This window comes from Drosophila eugracilis, unplaced genomic scaffold, assembly GCF_018153835.1.
Source record: "Drosophila eugracilis isolate 14026-0451.02 unplaced genomic scaffold, ASM1815383v1 contig_616, whole genome shotgun sequence".
NCBI lineage: Eukaryota > Metazoa > Arthropoda > Insecta > Diptera > Drosophilidae > Drosophila > Drosophila eugracilis.
In genome coordinates, this window is record NW_024573499.1 from 1,144,736 (window position 1) to 1,160,691 (window position 15,956).

At 40.6% G+C, this 15,956-nt stretch overlaps 7 protein-coding genes across 7 annotated transcripts; 5 read left to right on the forward strand and 2 right to left on the reverse strand.

Annotated features, from left to right (window-relative positions):
• Nucleotides 1-411: 411 nt before the first annotated feature.
• LOC108111383 (mitochondrial nicotinamide adenine dinucleotide transporter SLC25A51) lies at nt 412-2,527 on the forward strand. Its single transcript, XM_017220816.2, has 3 exons — nt 412-1,141; nt 1,529-1,658; nt 1,717-2,527. The coding sequence occupies exons 1-3, from the start codon at nt 594-596 to the stop codon at nt 2,029-2,031; spliced, it is 993 nt and encodes a 330-aa protein (XP_017076305.1). The 5' UTR covers nt 412-593; the 3' UTR covers nt 2,032-2,527.
• Nucleotides 2,472-6,301, reverse strand: LOC108111384 (dual specificity protein phosphatase 18). Its single transcript, XM_017220817.2, has 2 exons — nt 6,018-6,301; nt 2,472-3,252 (listed from the first exon to the last, which is right to left on the reverse strand). Exons 1-2 carry the CDS (start codon nt 6,128-6,130, stop codon nt 2,652-2,654), a joined length of 714 nt encoding a protein of 237 aa, XP_017076306.1. The 5' UTR covers nt 6,131-6,301; the 3' UTR covers nt 2,472-2,651.
• A 665-nt stretch (nt 6,302-6,966) lies between these two features.
• Nucleotides 6,967-9,151, forward strand: LOC108111380 (hepatoma-derived growth factor-related protein 2). Its single transcript, XM_017220812.2, has 3 exons — nt 6,967-7,765; nt 7,965-8,771; nt 8,827-9,151. Exons 1-2 carry the CDS (start codon nt 7,076-7,078, stop codon nt 8,724-8,726), a joined length of 1,452 nt encoding a protein of 483 aa, XP_017076301.1. The 5' UTR covers nt 6,967-7,075; the 3' UTR covers nt 8,727-8,771; nt 8,827-9,151.
• A 104-nt stretch (nt 9,152-9,255) lies between these two features.
• Nucleotides 9,256-10,610, reverse strand: LOC108111382 (DNA repair protein Rad51 homolog). The gene is made up of 3 exons (XM_017220815.2): nt 10,398-10,610; nt 9,785-10,341; nt 9,256-9,732 (listed from the first exon to the last, which is right to left on the reverse strand). Exons 1-3 carry the CDS (start codon nt 10,473-10,475, stop codon nt 9,348-9,350), a joined length of 1,020 nt encoding a protein of 339 aa, XP_017076304.1. The 5' UTR covers nt 10,476-10,610; the 3' UTR covers nt 9,256-9,347.
• Nucleotides 10,611-10,613: 3 nt separating this feature from the next.
• On the forward strand, nt 10,614-11,190 carry LOC108111386. The gene is made up of 2 exons (XM_017220820.2): nt 10,614-10,723; nt 10,776-11,190. Exons 1-2 carry the CDS (start codon nt 10,692-10,694, stop codon nt 11,086-11,088), a joined length of 345 nt encoding a protein of 114 aa, XP_017076309.2. The 5' UTR covers nt 10,614-10,691; the 3' UTR covers nt 11,089-11,190.
• A 250-nt stretch (nt 11,191-11,440) lies between these two features.
• Nucleotides 11,441-12,036, forward strand: LOC108111286. Its single transcript, XM_017220674.2, has 2 exons — nt 11,441-11,647; nt 11,733-12,036. Exons 1-2 carry the CDS (start codon nt 11,616-11,618, stop codon nt 12,034-12,036), a joined length of 336 nt encoding a protein of 111 aa, XP_017076163.1. The 5' UTR covers nt 11,441-11,615.
• Nucleotides 12,037-12,051: 15 nt separating this feature from the next.
• On the forward strand, nt 12,052-12,637 carry LOC108111284 (mitochondrial intermembrane space import and assembly protein 40-B). Its single transcript, XM_017220673.2, has one exon. It carries the CDS (start codon nt 12,052-12,054, stop codon nt 12,526-12,528), a length of 477 nt encoding a protein of 158 aa, XP_017076162.1. The 3' UTR covers nt 12,529-12,637.
• The last annotated feature ends 3,319 nt before the right edge of the window (nt 12,638-15,956 follow it).

The following is a 15,956-nucleotide window of genomic DNA, read 5'->3' on the forward strand; positions in this document are numbered from 1 at the left end:
AGGACAGTGCTGTTAACGCGTTTTGTCTGTGCTGTTAGCGCACTTTTAACATTCATTTTGTAATATATATTTTGAGAATTTAAATTATTATAAAATAATTATAACTTTATTCAACTTTTTTTGAAAGGAAGAACGAATTTTAAAATATTTTATTAATGTCATTATATATTAGCATTTATTTCAGTTATTGTTACCATATTATTTAAAACAATATAAGTACTTTTACTACCCCATTATAATGTAAGCATTGATTTGACGTCAATCACAAGATGACCTCGTATATCAACCCCGATTTAAGATAATATTAATTAAAATTAGGTCTTCTTTAGATAGTTTTTTGTCAGTTAACTTCTTGTACTGGATTAAATTGAACTAAATTGGATAACAGAGTCCTTTGGTATACCTCAAAGGCCCAGATGCGGTCACACTGTCGCCCGCCGTCATACCGTTCTTTATTATTATATAATTTAACCGATGTGAATCGAAACCAAAACAAACGAGCACAAACCCAGTGTGTGAGTAGTTACAATGGTAACGCGGTGACAAATGCGCACTTCTCCACACGCCCGAATTAAAGTTAGGATAATAGCAAGATGAAAGACGATGGAGCACCAAATGTTGCGAAAACCACCGACCCACCGCCCCCCAACAACGCTCCATCTGGAAGTTCCCATACCCACTCCCCGGAAATAGGGATATCCAGACATGGGAGTGTATTTTCGGATCGATTCTTCGGGGCCTTCCAGTGGGAGGAGTTCGCCTGCGGGTGCGGGGCAGCCTTCGTCAACATCGCGGCCACATATCCCATCTACAAGATGATCTTCCGCCAAATGCTGCACGGGGTGCCCATTACCTCGGCCTTTGCGCAACTGCGCCACGAAGGTCTGGGCTTCCTGTACCGCGGAATGCTTCCGCCCCTCGCCCAGAAGACCATCTCCCTGTCCATCATGTTCGGCGTGTTTGACGGCACAAGGAGGTACCTCGTCGAGGACTACTCACTTAACGACTACGGGGCCAAGGTAATCGCAGGTGTGGTTGCCGGTAGCGCCGAATCCATCCTCCTGCCCTTCGAACGTGTTCAAACCCTTCTAGCGGACTCCAAGTTCCACCAGCACTTCTCCAATACACCGAACGCATTCAGGTAAGCAGACTATACTTTGCCCAATTTATTAGCCATATAAGATGTCTGTGTATTCTCTGATTCGAAAGTTGTCCAACAAAATAAATATTTATTGATCCAATTATCATTAATAAAATAAACATTTGATTCTAGCGACGGCTAGTTTTATTAGTTTTCCTTTTTTGTATGGAATCAGATTATATTGAGATTGAAATACGGTTTATATATGAGAAATTCTTCTGGATCAAACCAAAGAAAATATCCATATTAATAATCATTATTATTAATCATTGAGTCACTAGTATTTTGTTTGTGGTTTGTACTTATGACAAACATTTAGGAATCTTAAAAATAAAATAAATAGCTTTAAAAATACTTCTCATAATTTTATTTACTTTACTTTCTCAGGTATGTGGTAACCCACTATGGCTATCGGGAGCTCTACAGGGGACTTGAACCAGTATTTTGGCGCAACGGTCTGTCCAATGCGTTGTTCTTCGTGCTGAGAGAGGAGGCCAGCGTTCGTCTGCCCAAGAGAGTGAGTACATCGTAATATTGCCTGGAGCAACCCATTTAATACTTCGTTGATCCCACAGAAATCCGTATCCACTCGGACAGCACAGGAGTTCATAGCGGGAGCAGTAATCGGGGCGAGCATAAGCACAATCTTCTATCCGCTAAACGTGATTAAGGTGTCGCTGCAGAGTGACATGGGCCATAAGTCAGAGGGCAGCTGGCAGGCGTGCAAGCGAATTTATGTAGAGCGCGATTGCCGCATAGCCAATTTCTATCGCGGATGCGCCTTTAACACGGGACGCTCTTTCATCAGCTGGGGAATCATGAACACAGCATACGAAAACCTCAAGAAGCTGATGCATCAGCAGCCAAAGATGCCACTGGCCTCGGAGTAAATGAGGCGTTCCTGGAGTAAATCTAGATTAAACTTAGCTGAATGTACACAAACGGTTACTTCTGCCTTTTTAGCTAGCCAATTATTTCTTTCTGTTTAAGTCTCGTTTAAGTCGCTTGTGTTGATATGCTGAATTCTAGGTGTTAATGTACATACATTCACACATCCTAAGCGGAGGTCTCCTCCTCCTCCTCCTCCTCATATCTGTATATCTATTCAGTTCGCCCCGCGGATGCCAAAGTTTTGTATGGCTTGGCGCAAGTACAATTCAACGTGAGCATTTAAAGGTACGCAATCTACGAGTTACGGTTTAGTTAGCTACTATACGAATATGTGTAAATAATACTAGATGATGTACAATATAATAGAAGTGTGTTGTTTGTTCGCCAATGACTTTGTGATTCATTGAAGTTACTAAAACTGATTAATTTACGCTGTAAATTCGATATTCTTAAACGGAAATAAAAGTGTATTTGTAATTACGAAGTTTAAGCATACATCTTATGTAAGTTTCAGCATTTCATGGTTATCTATAAGCACATAAAATATTAGGTCTAATCTAAGGTCTAGCAGTAGGGTACAAGTATCACAAGTTAGATTATGTTGGGTAGACTGAGCGATCTATCGCTTTTTGAGGGAACTGCGGTACCGCTGGTAGAAGTCCTCCATGGCCCTGTATTCGGGCTCCAGGATGTCGGGTATCTCCTTGTCCAGCGAAGCAAAGTACACCATGGCCACAGAGCTACTGCCTCTTAGTTCCTGCTCGTATCTTCGCAGCTGCTGGAAGAATCCGGAATTCGGGCGAACCTGAGGCCTAATGGACTGGACATGGTTGTAGGCCTCGCGCAGACTCATCCTAGCATGCTTCATCAGGTAGGCCAGGCACAAGCTGGCAGATCGGCTGACTCCGGCTACGCAATGGATCAGGGAGCAGCCTCCAGAGAGACGCACCTCCTCGATAAGATCGGCCACCTCATCGAAATGCTTGTACAAATCAACTTCTGAGCGGTCCTGTGCCTGAATGCGGAGGTAGAGAGGATTCTTATGACTGGGAAGTGGTGTGTCGGGCAATTCGGGGGCCACGTTGATGACGCAGCTCACTCCCAACTTATCCATGTAGGCGGGAACAACCGCCGCCGCTCCGCATAGGATCAGGGATGGTGTAAGACGAGACAGGCCAGGAAAGGGGGTGTGATCTTCGGTTTTTGAAGCATTTATTTTGCTGAAAGTAAAAAGATTAAAGACAACATTAATTTTGTTGATGTTTTATAGGGTAATATAAATAGAGGTTATAAATTAATGTCAGAAAAATATATTATTTCAAGACGTTAAAGAATTCTCTTATGCAATTATATACAATTTGGTTATGGTGATAAATAATATGCAAAAATATTGTTTATATTCCCAAATAACCCTGCAAATAAAATTTTTGGCTGGAAAACCAGATGCATTTGGTATACAAATATTAATAGAGGGTGAAAAACCCGATAAAATAAGAACATTTATCTTGGAACAAAGGAGAACATTTGGTGTTAAGCCAAACACAAATAGCTCATAAACAAATGGCAGGTATTCGTGTATTTTTTGTGTAGTACTGCCAAAGTTTTCTACATGAAACAGCCAGGGTAATTTTGTGAATGGGAACTAAAACAACATGCCCATACGATCTCTATCCATCCCATCCCAGCAGATCCCATCCCAGCACCTACGTATTTATCGGACGACGTCATGGTTTTTTGCGCTGCGTAGGCACAAACAATAAACATATTGCAAAGATATGTATATTCGAATATACATATGTTTTCCCAAATTTGTATCTGTACACCTCAGAAATGTCTGTTTATAATTAGTTTCGCGGAGTGTATAATAAATGGAGGCGAAATGGAAATAGAATTGATCTATAATGGTATTTGGCGAATGCGTAAACAAACATATCAGTCATCATATAATGGAATATTATCTACTACGTCTTCAATTTAATCTGTTTTACTTAACAGGTTAATTACAATCGAAGTGGAAGCCAAATCCATCTGGTTATGGTTATATAAAGCTCAAAGGGTCAGATTTCTTTTCGTTCTCTCAAATACTTTACAAATATTTTCTTAAAATATAAATTTTTATACAATCCCTTTCTTTTTTTAATTCCAAATTAAAATAGATCTGTCAACAGACAGACACTCTTTAAGCTTCTATTTGGAAACATCTTTATAACTAAAATAGCGAATTGCCATCTGGTTCTTCAGCCCATGTCCATCATTCCGATCCCCTGACATCTCCTCTTGTCATCAGAGAGATCAAATGGAAGGTGCCCAAGCCCATTTCCATCCTCCCAGTTCTGTCATCACCCTCCAAAAGCCCCTGTCACTGAGGAATGTAAATGTAAAATTAAACACATGACCTGTTTTTATAACGAAAGCACAAATACCCTTTCAGAAAGCTAAGGCTATATAAGCCTCGTAACTACTTTTGAACCTTTAAATAACCGTTACTTAATCTGGTATTTAAGTATCATATCAAGATTTGAAATAAAACCTCTAATTGGTTTTGAATTCGAATAAGGTCTTTCATATTTTCAAAAGAGCATTGCCACTTTCTGGGTGTCAAAATAGCATTTTCTTTTCGGTTTTATTATATGTTTACGGCGACTTTGCGTCGTCATTAAATAATAATCACAAATTCCGCTGGCAAGGCGCCAAAATTAATCATCGGTCACTTTCACTAAGGAGAAGCCAGTGGCAACGGCGGGGAGAATTTTGTGATTTGAAAATAAGTGAAATTAAAATATTTCACACCGCCCGCCTTTTTGGATGGTTTTGTTTTTTATTTGATCGCCGAATGCAAAAATAAAAGCAAGAACAAATTGAGACGTTTTCAAATTCCATGTCCATTATTTATGTATTCGCTATAAAGTAGATGAATCTGAAATCCTTGTCGCTGGGCTAGTTTTCCATTGTCAATCACATGATGTTTTTTTTTGCTTGGGAAACTAGGTTAATGGGTTGGGGAAAATACTAGGATCTTTTACCTTTATAAGATTCGCTATTCTTTTGAACATCTTGTAATTTGCAAAAAATTCCAACTCGCAAAAATTCCTCACAGCCGAGATATTAAATTTTACCTCGGGGCCGCAAATTGTGAATTTTTCGACTGCCAAAACTTTTGACAGACCTGCAGACAGACCTCCGTCTGCCCCATGATAAATGACTAATTTCATTTCGGCAATTATGGTGTCCTTGAATTCAATTGTCAGAGTCAGGGCCTTCGATAAGGAATGCCAAGAATGCGTTGAAAAACTCAAGAATAATTTTAAAAAATTCTATAAATTTTACATTTTAATTCCGACATGATTTCCGCATTGAATAAATGGGACAATAGGAGAAAGCAGGCCATGCTCTGAATATTCCCACATGTAATGAGATTGGAATTCAGGATGGAATTCAGTTCGAAAACAAATCAGATTTGAAAATCGCATATGGCTAAATTCGGTGCATATGTTCCTATTGATCTATTAAGTATTGAAGTATTGAAAAGGGGCTATAAAATGCAAAGAAAACAACAAGTTAGTATTAATGCGTTGGAAAACATTTTTCAAAATATAATTTTCCAAAACATTAGATGTTAGTTCATTAAAAAGACTTGAATGTTAGGTTTATTTATGTTTAATACCAAATATTATGTTGAAAACTAAGCTCAAAATTTGAAAAATTTATATATTTTACAAAGCGTTTATCATTTAAAAAAAATTGCTATAAAGTCCAATATATTACTTCCATTTGAGCAAGTTAATTACATTAATTAATGTGAAATTGAACCAATTTTATTGTCAGGCAACAACAAAGGCGCGCTTGAGGTGACATCAGCGTGACCTTGACTAAATGAGTTAGTACTGCGCTACATTAGTGGTTGTCATTAAACAAAATGGGCTCAAATGGCGACCGCAAGCATTTTAAGCAAGAACCCACCATATAATGCGTGCAAATGACTCACCTTTGGCGATTTTCCTTCTCGGCATTCTCATTATCATATGGGACGCTCTGTAGACCCATGTCGATGCCACCGATTCCAACGATTCCACCGCTGCCGACTATTAACTCCTGCATGTTTATGTGCTTAAGAATTCGCGCGCCACTTAATAAGGAATTTACGCTCCGCAATAAACAAATTCCTCGGATTCCAGGCCAAAAATGAAAACTATTTTCCGCCTCGATCTCTTGGGTAAACAAACTGAAGTTCTTTTGGATCTCGGAGGGGATATGATACTATTCTTTTTGGCAAACCAACGACAACTGAGCGAACTGACGGCGAACAGAAATGCCTTCGAAATATGTTTTCAGTTGATGTGGTGAATTTCTGCCCTGAGGTGCGTAAAGGTGTTTTGTGTGGGTGCGATGAGGTGGGAATCGCTTGCCAACGAACTTCCACCTGTGGGAGCTTTGCCAACAATTTTTGGTTTGTAATTATATTGGCAAATCGGATAAACTGCCTATACTTTGTAGATACCCTGGCATAGGAATTTTAATTGTAATCAAAAGACACCTTTTATTGGAAAAGGCTTTTAATAAAAGTGTTTTCCAATTTTCTATGGTAGAAATTTATTAATTTCTAATTTATATAACCTTTATCTTTATAAAAATTATTACACCACCATTGTAATTATTTCTTAAGATAACCATTTACTTTAAGCTTTATTTAACATTTAATTTTGTATGGTAAAATATGTACAACTTGCATCTCTGAAAGAGGCTATTTCATATTATTTTTTGCTAATAATATTTTAAAATTATTTAGTTTAGCCAACTTTTTATAGTTTTTCATAAATTCTATTCTTTAAATAAGCGTTTCCGCTTTAAAACCATTTTTAATATTTGAAAAGGTAGCTGCCACTTGGTCACACTGCGCCGCAATGGAGCCAAAAAAAAACCGCCTTTTTCCGCACTCTGTCCACACTTATCACAAAGCGCGAGACGAAGAGCAGACGCCATAGAAATCCGGTGAAAACAAATTGGAATTGAATTGACATCTAAGCAAGCTAGACCAAATCCAACATGGGCAAGGAAAAGGCTGCCAAGTCTTTCAGCATTGGCGACCTAGTGTTCGCCAAGGTGAAGGGTTATCCGCCGTGGCCGGCCAAGATCACCAAGAGCAACAACAATAAGAAGTACAATGTTTACTTCTACGGAACTGGAGAAACGGCTAACATCAAGTTGGAGGATCTGTTCCCGTACGCGGGCAACAAGGAAAGATTCGCCACGGAAAAGATTATGAAGAGGGCTAAGTTCATTGAAGCTATCGATCAAATAGAGAGCGCCCTGCGCGGAGAAGACTCGGCGCCCATCGATTTGCCCGCCACGGAAGGAGGTGCTGCTCCACCCGCCTCCGCGGATCCAGCAAAGACCGAGGAACCGAAAGAGACAGTGGAACCCTCGACTGCGCCTGCTCCTCCTGCTACTCCCGCGGCAGAGAAGCCGAAGAAAACCGTCAGCCGGAAGTCCAAGGCACCACCACCGCGCCATGTGGTCGGAGACAGTGAAACGGGCGGTGACGCTAACACCGCCGCGGAGACAGCTCCTCCTCCAGCTAAGCGGCGGGTTCCCGCTGAGGGTCTGAGTGCCGGCACAGCCACCACAGCGGCTAATCCAGCTGCTGCCACCAGCTCATCTAGCAAGAAATCCGTAAAGAAATCGAAGCCCACGGCTGCAGTTACTCCTATCCAGAAGCGGGCAAGGCAAATCAATGTAAGTATGAACTAATTAAATAGGTCACGGTGATAAGCGTTTAACTAGATACTGAGATCTAGTAAGCTAAAATGTATGTACCTGACCTAACCTTATCAAGGTTCGTTTTAATGGATGTATCCACTGCTTTTTAGGTGTTTCAGTTCATTCTGGTTTTTTAATACTTTTCGCTAATCTAATACTATTTCTGCCCGCACAGAACATTCGGAATGAGATGCTTATGGTATACATGCCCACTGCTAAGTGTTTGGGAATCGACATAAACTACAACAAGCCAGATATCTTTGAAAACGCCGCTGCCGAGGAGGCTTGGGTGGAGAAAGCTCGTAAGGAAGCCATGGAGCTCAAACTTAAACTAGAGAGTGGTCAACTGGACCCGGAGGCCATGCCCGAAAGGATCGTGGTGGAACCCATGCGCACCGAAATTCCCAAGCAGGAAGCCTTGAGGTTTATCGAAGAGCTAATTGAGCACGAGGATGCTCTGTTTATGGAGCGCGATTTCATCCAACTTTCCCAACAACTGCGCGAGTGCCTAGGATTGCGGCGAGCCAATGTGGGCAAGTGCTTGGAGATTCTGGAACAGTTTAAGGAGGTGGAGCTCACCAAGTTGATGCTTCTGCGGAATCCAGAGTGCGTGGACATAATGCGACGTCTTCGCCGCTATGTGGGCAACTTAGAGCTCTGGAAGATGGACTTGTCAGATGAAGTAGAGTTTAAGGAAAAGGCACAAGTCATTCGCAAGGTTTCCTCTGGTATATACGATGGCTTCAAAAGTCTTTTTAATCCAGAGCCGGAGGGAGAGGACAACTTTTGGATTGACTTCTGTGAGAAGGTAAGAATCTACAAGAACTACACGAAAAACATGAACGAAAACCTTCGCGTTGGAATGAATGATCGCGGCTACAACAACTTGGTGTTGGCCAAGGAAAGCTCCGCTTCCACCGAAGCCGTGCAGCAGTAGATCAGTGTTTAAGGACCAGCTCTGCTTGTCCAGATGTACGATAAGGTACGTTTGAAAACGTTGACCACCAGGGAAACCGTTAACACACTTTTTTTTTCAGTTAATCCTAAGCGTTAAAACCAGGCAACTTGAAGACATTGCTATGAACGACGAAGATTGTATAAGCAGAATGTGCTATTGCTTAATTTTTAAGATTAAAATTCATCAATTTCCTTATATAAAACTATAAGGTTTGGACCTTACATGTGCTTGCCCACCAGGGGCATCTGCATATCTGTGCAGCTCTGGAGATTGGACAACTCCTGCCGCACCCGCTTATTATTACAACCAGACATATAAAGCTGTCTTGCTTCTGATCCGTAAATAATTATTGTGTGTAGATGTTTTGATTATTAATGAATTAAATATAGTGGTACATACTCTCAGCCCTTGTTTGATTGAATGATTGCGGCATTAACAGTCTTCAAAATTTAAAAATTTTTGTTTAGTTTATAAACCCTGAAATCATTAAAATATGTTAACCAACATAAAACATTATAAATAGTTTTTTATTTGTAACAGCATACTCCTAAAGACCTTAAAAGCTAGCGTAAACATTCATTAGTTGTCCTGACCAACGACTTAGTTGCCTTCTTTAACGTCTCCTATTCCATCCGGCAGGATGGCGAACATAGCTTCAGATTCTGGTAGACATGGCGAGTCGTAGATCTTGCAAATGCGAGTTTCGCCCTTGCCCTTCCGCAAATAAAGTCGCGTGGTGGAGGCGTGGGCCATGATGTGTCCACCGATCGGCTTCTTTGCATCGCCGGCAAACATGCCCGGTCCGCCGTCCAGCGACGCAGTCACCTGGTTTGTAATGACCACCGCGACTCCAAATTCATCAGCTAAGCGTTGGAGCATGCGTAGAAACAAACCTAGATGATTTTGCCTGGCGGCCAGCTCTCCACGTCCTATGTAATCCGATCGGTAGAGAGCCATTGCACTATCCACAATGACAACGGCGTATCTGAAATGTATGGTGTTTTAGGCTTGTTAAATTAGGGAATAAACCTGCTCACCTGGACTCAAAGAGCATACCTGCTGCCATTTGAATGAGCTTCGTTTGTTGATCCGAGTTGTATGCTCTTGAGCAGGCTACATTATCAAGGACCTCGGCTTCATTTAACTTGTATCTCTGGGCAATGGCGGACAATCGTTCCGGACGGAAGGTGCTCTCTGTGTCGATGTACAGGCACTTTCCTTCGCCGCCTTTTTGGCTGATGGGCAGTTGGCACGTGACAGCTAAAGTGTGACATATTTGTGTCTTTCCACAGCGAAACTCTCCGAAAATCTCCGTGATAGATCCCGTCTCTATTCCGCCACCTAGTAGTTTGTCGAGCTCCTTGGAGCCCGTAGTCAGTTGCACCACATCCGCACGCATTTGATAGAAAGTCCGGGCGCTGAGGAAGCCCAGGGGAACCAGTTTATTGGCCTCCGTAATGATCTGCTCCACCTTGCCGCCACCCAAACCGGGAATTGCCATTAGTTGCTTCTTAGTGGCATTGGCCACTGCTTCCACGGTGTGTAAACTGGCCTGTTGCAGAAGCTTGATGTCCTTGGCCGTGATGCTCCCGCCCTGAAGTGAGCATTAACGCAAATTCCAAATTCGGGCAGAGATCGCTGATCACTCACCATTAATTTAGCAACACTGAGAGGACCCTCCTCCTCTTCGACTTCCTGTTGGACCTGCGCATTTGCTAGCTTGTCCATTTGACAGTTCCGAAGTAAAAGTCAATTTATTGTTACAGTTCCAGTTTCTAGTTTCTGTTTTAAAAATTTTTTGTTTTCCGTGATAGAATTTCGTCAAACAATTGGCGCCGCGCATTTCACGAAAGACAATCAACAGTGAACCATTCGCCCCGATCGCGCAGCTATCGAATTATCATTACAGGGGACTCCGCTTAACGAGGACAGCGCAAAATCACCATGGCGAGTTATTACTACTTCGACATTAAACTGTGAGTGCAGAATTTCGTAATTAGTCAGAATTTGAATATATTTGTTTTTCAGCAAACTTCGGGATCCAGATGCTGTTGTTTTGACTCCGTCTTTATTTCGAAACTGTGTTCTTGATGCCTTTGAGAGTTTCTTCTGTGAGGAAAAAACTACACTTGAAATCGTAAAGTTCTGCGCCCAACAGCAACGCGTTATTTTCCGGGTACCTGAAGATACATTTGAAATGATACGCATCTCCCTGGAACTAATAGGACACTACCAGGAGATGCCCTGTCATTTCAAGATCCTACAGGCCTCTAAGTCAACATTAGACTTTGAGAAAGACATTGAGAAGAATTTGGTAGGGTTGTCCGATACTGAGGATTAGCCTTTAAGTAATATGTAGCTGCTTAGATATTTTAACTATATATCTATTATTGCTTCAATGATTAAATCTTTTGTAACGGTTATGAAAAGTTTGAATATCAAATCTAAATTGTTTCGATTGCTATCTTTCTCTGTCGTTCACAACGAAACAAGCTGGAATCAGTGTTGACATCCTGTCTACCTAAAAAAAGTATTATTCACTTATGGATTTTAATGCGCATATTTTTAATACATTTTTTTAAGGAGTTTTAACTTATTCAACGAAATCAAATCTATACCCTGAAAAATATAATAACAGATTATTTTATAAGACTAGCTTTTTTATAGCTGACAGCTTTCATTGAAAAAACTAGAGTTGCCATTTCTGTCCGTGCACAGCTGTTTTAAAAGCAGAAAGAAACAGTGAAAAGGAAATAATTACATAAAAAACACACTGACCGGCAAATTGTTGACGACTTTCCCAAAGGTTCCCATCAAAAATAGGTCCCGTGCTGCATTACCGGGATTGGAGCTTGCCGTAACCAAAGAATGAGTGGTTACCAATATCTGGACGTGAAGCTGTGAGCTCCTAAATTTATGCATATTCCACACGTGCACACGTGCAACATATTAGTTTGTGAAAATAATACATGTTTTTATCCACAGGAAACTCCGTGATCCCGACTCCGTGACTTTGACGCCCGTATTTCTCTACGGTTGCATTTTCAACTCTTTGGCGAGTATATTTGGCGAAATCGGTGGCCAAACCACTGTGGATATTGTGAAATTTAGCACTGAGCAAAACCGCTTCATTTTCCGGGTGACCGAGGATTTCCTGGAACGTGTTCGCATAGCCTTAACCCTGATCGGATACTATCAGGAGGTGCCCTGCCATTTCCAGGTGCTCAATACATCGCAGAAACCCCTAGATTTTGAGGAATCCCCCGTGGAATTTATAGCATTTGACTAAGTTAAGTTCATCAAAATGTCATTTTCATATTGCAAGGAGTATGGAAAGGACAAGGTTATTTTCGTGACCAAGGAGGACCATGCCACGGCCAGCACAATAGAGCTGCCGCCACCGGAACAGCCGGAGGGTGTAATCACCAAGGACGGCAAGATCAACTGGAGTTGTCCTTGCCTCGGTGGAATGGCCACCGGTCCCTGTGGCGTCGATTTTCGCGAGGCCTTTTCATGCTTTCAGAACAGCACTGCCGATCCCAAGGGATCCGATTGCTACGATGCCTTCACCAAGATGCGTGATTGTTTCCAGAAGTATCCAACCGTATATAACAAATCCGGTGGAGATGACGACGACGATGATGGGTTGGGCGATGCTTTGGACACTGATACCTCTTCGATTGCTGGCCAGAACGCAGATCCGCTGGCGGATGTTGGCAATGCAGGAGGCGGAAACGAGGATGTAGCCCCTAGAGGTAACTCAGTGGTGCCCAAGGCTTAGATGTCGTATTCAACATACTTATACTTTAAAGTTAAGGGCTAGGTGTGACTTCGTACAAAATAAATAAAGCTTGTCATAGTTGGGGGCTAATCGGGCTCCAATCATATAATCCGTCTACCGTGACTTGGAAATATTTATCTGACGCGTAAGCGTTATATTAAGAAAATAGTAAATGTTGGTAATTAGTCTTGGTAAAGTGTAAACCAATACCTTAGCTAATTTTTTTAGTTCGCTCTTTCAAATTAAAAATAAATCTATCTAGTGGAAATTCATTAAAGGATATTTGAAAATTTAAAAAAAAGGTCATTTACTAGTATTTACTGTATTAATAGGCCGTTTATTTTTCTAAGTTTTTGCGGTATATTTGTGGTATTTTCTGGCAGCTGCAGCTCGAGGTTGCGGTATTTTTACCACCACGCTGCCACACTGTTTACGAAGGAACTAGAAAAAGAGAACGGAAAAATAAAAGCGTATTAAGATTTCGTGTGGAAGGGAAAAATGCTGTAGGCGCAGTGTAAAATGCATATATTGGAAATAAATCGCGTTTGTAAGATGCTAAAACGCGAATTCAACAGCAAATCAGTGCAGAACTTCAAAGTGCAATAATAGTAATACTCGAATTATCGAATATACCAAAGTGCAATTGGCCAGTTGAGACTACAACCACAATAACAACAACAACAGCAGTGAAATAACATAATAACCTTGTGTTTTTTTTGTCGATCAGAAATCGGAAATATCCACAAAAGTTATAAGCTAAACGGTGTTAGCAGTTAAAGTGGTTAAATAATAAAAATTTAATAGGAAATAGAGTTATTGTGTCTGTGTGTGTGTGTGTGTGCGTAGTGCCAACAATACGAACGCAACAACATCCAATACAAGCGCACAGCTAGTTTTCATACATAGAAAACAACGAAAGTAACAGCGATAAATACAAAACAACAATAACAACAACAACGAAGAGTCTCAAAAAGTGCTGGAAAAACTCGCGATAAGAAGGAAATAAAAAACAGAAAGTAAAGAAAAACAGGAACCTCCACATCGACAGATCTTTTGAATGCTGCTGCATTTTGAAATCCGGAGACAAAATGGTTTCATTAATTGACACAATCGAAGCGGCCGCTGAAAAACAAAAGCAATCGCAGTCGGTGGCCACGAGCTCCTCCACCTCCTCCCCCTCGTTTTCAACCTCGCCATCATCTTCGTCTTCTGGCTCTCCATCTACCTCCTCATCCTGCGCGGCCCCAAAATCCAATCTCACGGCCAGCGGCAAACCGAAGGAGAAGCGAAGGTGAGTCACTTGAACCGCTGTACTGTCCACCAATCCGAATATCTTGATCGAATTCCATCCGATTTGCTTAGATCAGATGTTTGCCCATTGCATAAGCGTTTGCTTTCTTTTTTGCCCTCTTCGTCTTCGGCTTTTGTTGCTATCGGCAGCTTTCCGCCTTTCTTCTCAGTTTCGTAGGCGTATTTCGTGAGTTTTTATGATCTGTTATCATATTGCATCGTATGAATATTTTCCTGTGCAGGAAAGGGCTTTGTTTTCATTAAAGATATGTATATTTGTCAATTAAGAGAAGCCTTTTCTGAAAAACAGTTCGTATATGGGTAACCCTAATATAATTCATTAATCCTAATATAATATATGATATTCCATTGGTAAAAAATAATATTATTTCCTTTGTAATGCATTTATTTTGATCTTCTTATTCTTGTAAACTACTAAAATCTTATTTGATATGATTGGCTTACTATAAGTGATTTATCCCATTATAGACATGGTGCTGGGATTTTGGTTTTCCTTGTTTTGTTTTCGATTTTCTCAAAATTCATATTTTTCAATAATATTCCATTTTCCACATGTATGTATCTCAATCTCCACCTTAGGAAATACTTACAAACTTGTTGGTCAGCGTCAAAATCCCATGTTTATTACTAGTTCAGCGATCTTAAACTCATTTTATGCACAATAAGTGCACTTTTCTTCCTGATTCTGAAATCAAAATAAAACTTTTCCGGGAGGGAATTATTACTTAAACGAATTTGAATTTGTGCCTCGCTTGATTTCATCAACTCTCCTTTTTGGGCGTCACTGGTTGACGAAAGAGACGTTGGAGAGACTAGAAAATAATGAAAAGCCAATCATTAATCACGCGTTCAACTAATTTTTGCATTCGCGGTTATAATTATTCGAGACAGTGACGGAGGCAGAGCGAAAGAGAGAGAGAACCAACCCACCGGCCGAGACCCACGACCTTCAGACTTTCAAAGACAAAAGTCGAGACGATCCGAAATCGTTCGGTTTGCATATGCACGATTGGTTTCCGCAGTGGAATATGATATCTAGGGGGTATATTATAGACAATTGAACAACAATAAGTGCACCTTGCCGGGGACTCCTTCAAAACCACTTGTTGCTTCCTGGAAACCATCTTGATATATCTATCCCAAAGGGTTTCTCATACATAAGGCCAGGCCCCCAGTAGTTGGGGTTTATTTTTAGACGAGTGCATTGTTCTGATTTTTCCTTACGCACTGTGGGTTATTTTTAAGCAGGGCAAAAATCAAAAGCACCGAAGAAAACCTGTTATGTTCGATTATGTTTGCCCCTCTGCTCTGAAAACAACCTGTTTTTCTCCTCGTGCTTCGTTTTATCAGCTTTGTTTTGTTTTCGATTCCGTCTTTTCTTCTTATTTTTGGCCCACGCCCCTCAGAAAAGTTAAATTTATTAATTTTATAAGCCCATAAACTGGCGAGTTTATGTTTCACTTAAGACATTAACGTTGGACTGAAACAAAGTTTCGGTTTGGCCTACGTGACAGCCATAAAACTAAAGTTAAAAACAAACTGTGGAAAAGCTGAAAAGCCGTTCTATAACCATTTTTCGAATAGACCCACTAACCGACTATTCGCGTTTTTCCATTTGCTTCGAACAGGTTAAAAATGATTTTTGTGTGCGACATGTGAAAACAATTGACTTCGGTTGGCTTTAATGGGATTTCGGATTTGGCCACCGTTAGTGAAAGCTTTGTAAATAAATATTATTATGTCAGGTTTTTTACTCCGTGGATTTTACGAAGATATAGATGTTAGATATATTGTGTAATATATAAGTAAAAAAAAATTCAATAATTGGCTATTTTTAAAAATCAAAATATAAATTTTTATCGATCACTATTGTTTATCGAATCTATCAGTAATTTCCCTACGGTAAAGATAAGTTTATCGACCGACTTTTCGATTGCAGCACTGCGATCTTGAACAGATCGTGACTGCAGTGAAGTGAATTATTGCTGGTCGGGTTAAATGGAGGCTATTTGGGGAAAGGCAGGGATCTGAATCGGAATTATGGTTTGTTTTAAATTAGTTTTATTAGCCGTTAGACCTGTGCCAAGAAGCAAACGCGCAGAAGCCGTTTGAATGAA